Below are 2,500 nucleotides of genomic sequence, written 5' to 3'. Positions count from 1 at the left end.
ATGTAGGGGATGCATTGGTAAAAAGAAAATTGGTTAATAAAGAGCTATGGCTCGGCATCGTCAGACTAAGAATTAATTGAGCATGAAGATCAGTAGCATTTAGTTCTGAACGTCTACTAATTAATTGACAATTGCATATTTTTGCGCAGGGCCACAGAGAACTCAACACACTTTCTTATTGGTACCCCATTAAATGGCTGTGGAACACAGGTCAACGAAACAGAGGATAACCTAATTTTTTGGAATCAAATTCTGGTGGATGCACTGGTCATTGACTATGTCATCACTCGAACGCATGCTGTCAACCTTCCATTTTACTGCGTTTTCCCAAGAAAGAGGTGGTTACAAATCAGCTACAAACCCCAGAACGTTTTCTTTGGTGTTGAAGGTAAATCAACCGTCAGCATATCACCTGGTTGCAGCCAATTTCACTCGCGCTTTCGAATTCGAATCTGAAGGAGAATCCAAAATCCGTTTGATTCACTGTGTTACTCAAGGATATTTTGTATACGACTTTCAAGTAAATAACAGTATTTGGAAATTAATGACTGTTACCATCATCAGTAGAATAATTTTTGTTTTTATCACGGATTTGTCATCCTTATCATGATCATCAACACTTATTTGTTGTTTCATTTCCTTTTTAAGAAATGTAGATTTGCTACCTTCATTTTATTTTATTACACCTGTCTGTTACGTTTTCGTTCTTACAAAATTTGGGCAGAATGGGAGTTTTAAAGCAAAGAAGAACGACCATTTACCAAAGTGTCAAGTACAGTAACTTTCTTTGATTGCGTGATTTTCCCTTGAAGTGCGAACACGTTGAGATTATCAGTTTGGGAAATGATTCTTGCAAAATGTAAGTTTTCTGTTTTACATTCCACAGGGGGATTTGGAAATTTTACTTTTAGAATGGACTTCTACACAAGTGAATCGTACAACACTCCCTACACTGAGTACCCGATGGAAGTTGGTCTCAATGAGTATGTATTCGTTCAGTACAGAGTGGAATCCGCTGCTCAGTTGGTTATAATGGCTGAGAACTGTAGGGCCACCAAAGTTGGATCTTTTTACTCCTGGCCTCAGTACACTATCATACGGAATGGGTATGTATACGCAGCGCAGGATGTGCAATTTCACTCTTTCTCAATTCAAGCGTTATGATATTAAATGTTAAGACAAACCAAAAATATCAATTCCCTATTTAACATTCAGGTCAACGACTGGAGTACTTCAGTTTCGTAAAAAGAGCTTGGATGAGCTGGCTAGTTTGAAGACAGTTACAATGCAACAAGAGGCCTTGCCTTTTCAGGAATCTTTAATCAGTTCTCGATAACTCCTGTCTTAAAGTGATCTGTGTTATCCTTGTGTTATTCTTAAGAGCTTTTTGTGAGCCACCAGGTTTCCATATGAGCTTTTTAAAAACTTTTTTTACAATGTTATTGTTACTGAAGTGTTGTAGCAAAAAAAAAAACAAAAACAAAAAAAAACTGAATACGTAACACTGAATACGTAACACTGAGGCCCCGGCATACATTACGTTACCTCGTAATCAAAATATTTCTCATAAATGTTTAACACACAGGTGCCCAACAGATACGACACTGGTGTACAACTATGATCCAGCGAGAAATTTTCAACGATTCAAATTCAAAACATTTCGATTCTTCGATGACTACGACACTGTTGTGTTACACTGTGAGGTGTTGGCCTGTTACCGTAACACCCCAAACTCCAGGTTTGGTATTTTCTTGAGTACTGGTTGTCTAACGCAAATCTAGGATGTGTGACCTTCTAGAGGTTTATTGGTAATTGTCGGAATGAGAGATCTCTCGCAAATAGCCCGTTGATCGAGGGATTTAACAATGTATACGAAACCCCTGCGGCGCAAGAAACTACTTAGTTGAACGTGCAACGCGCATGTTAGTTACAGGAAAGCTCTAAAAGAACGTGTCAATTTACTTATCAAATAGTGAAAAATCAGCTTCTTCCCTTTTGTTATTTATGTTCCCGCTTTCCTTTAATTTTAAAGTTTACCAATCACTGAGTGCATATTTGCCAGGCCCCAGTCGTTCAAAAGGTGGATAACACTATCCACCGGATAAATCACTATGATCCATTGGATACCGCAATGGGTTTTGCTACAACTTTATCCACTGGATACTGCATGATTTATCCGGCGGATAGCGCTATCCATCGTTTGACTGCCAACTGGGGCCAAAAGGATACGCCTCAGCTTGTATATAATGCAGTCATTGCGTTTTTTTTCGTTTGTTTGTTTTTTCTTTTTTGCAAAGGCCAGCTGAACAAAGTAGACTGAGTACTGGATCTTGTGACATCTAGCCAGCAAATAACATATAGACTAAAAAAGATAATACTTATGCAAGACTGGCTGTACGACTTTGAGGATATTTTTTCTTTCTTTTCCAATATTTCCTCATTTAACTCCCTGAAGAATACTAGAAAAAGAAAAAAAAATACTTATTTTATGCCACATTCG

General features: G+C 37.9%; 1 protein-coding gene across 1 annotated transcript in view; it reads left to right on the top strand.

Annotated features, from left to right (window-relative positions):
- LOC138053744 (ZP domain-containing protein-like) overlaps positions 1 to 2,500 on the top strand; it is a 7,546-nt gene that overhangs the window by 1,694 nt on the left and 3,352 nt on the right. Inside the window, exons 3-5 of the mRNA XM_068900314.1 lie at positions 150 to 388; positions 887 to 1,106; positions 1,586 to 1,738. Of these exons, the coding sequence (XP_068756415.1) occupies positions 150 to 388; positions 887 to 1,106; positions 1,586 to 1,738 (612 nt within the window). The remainder of the gene's footprint in view (positions 1 to 149; positions 389 to 886; positions 1,107 to 1,585; positions 1,739 to 2,500) is intronic.

The sequence above is a fragment of the Montipora capricornis genome, chromosome 1 (genome assembly GCF_036669925.1).
Source record: "Montipora capricornis isolate CH-2021 chromosome 1, ASM3666992v2, whole genome shotgun sequence".
Taxonomy (NCBI): Eukaryota; Metazoa; Cnidaria; class Anthozoa; order Scleractinia; family Acroporidae; genus Montipora; species Montipora capricornis.
Note: the sequence above shows the minus strand (reverse complement) of the source record. Positions and strands in the feature narration are given on the sequence as shown.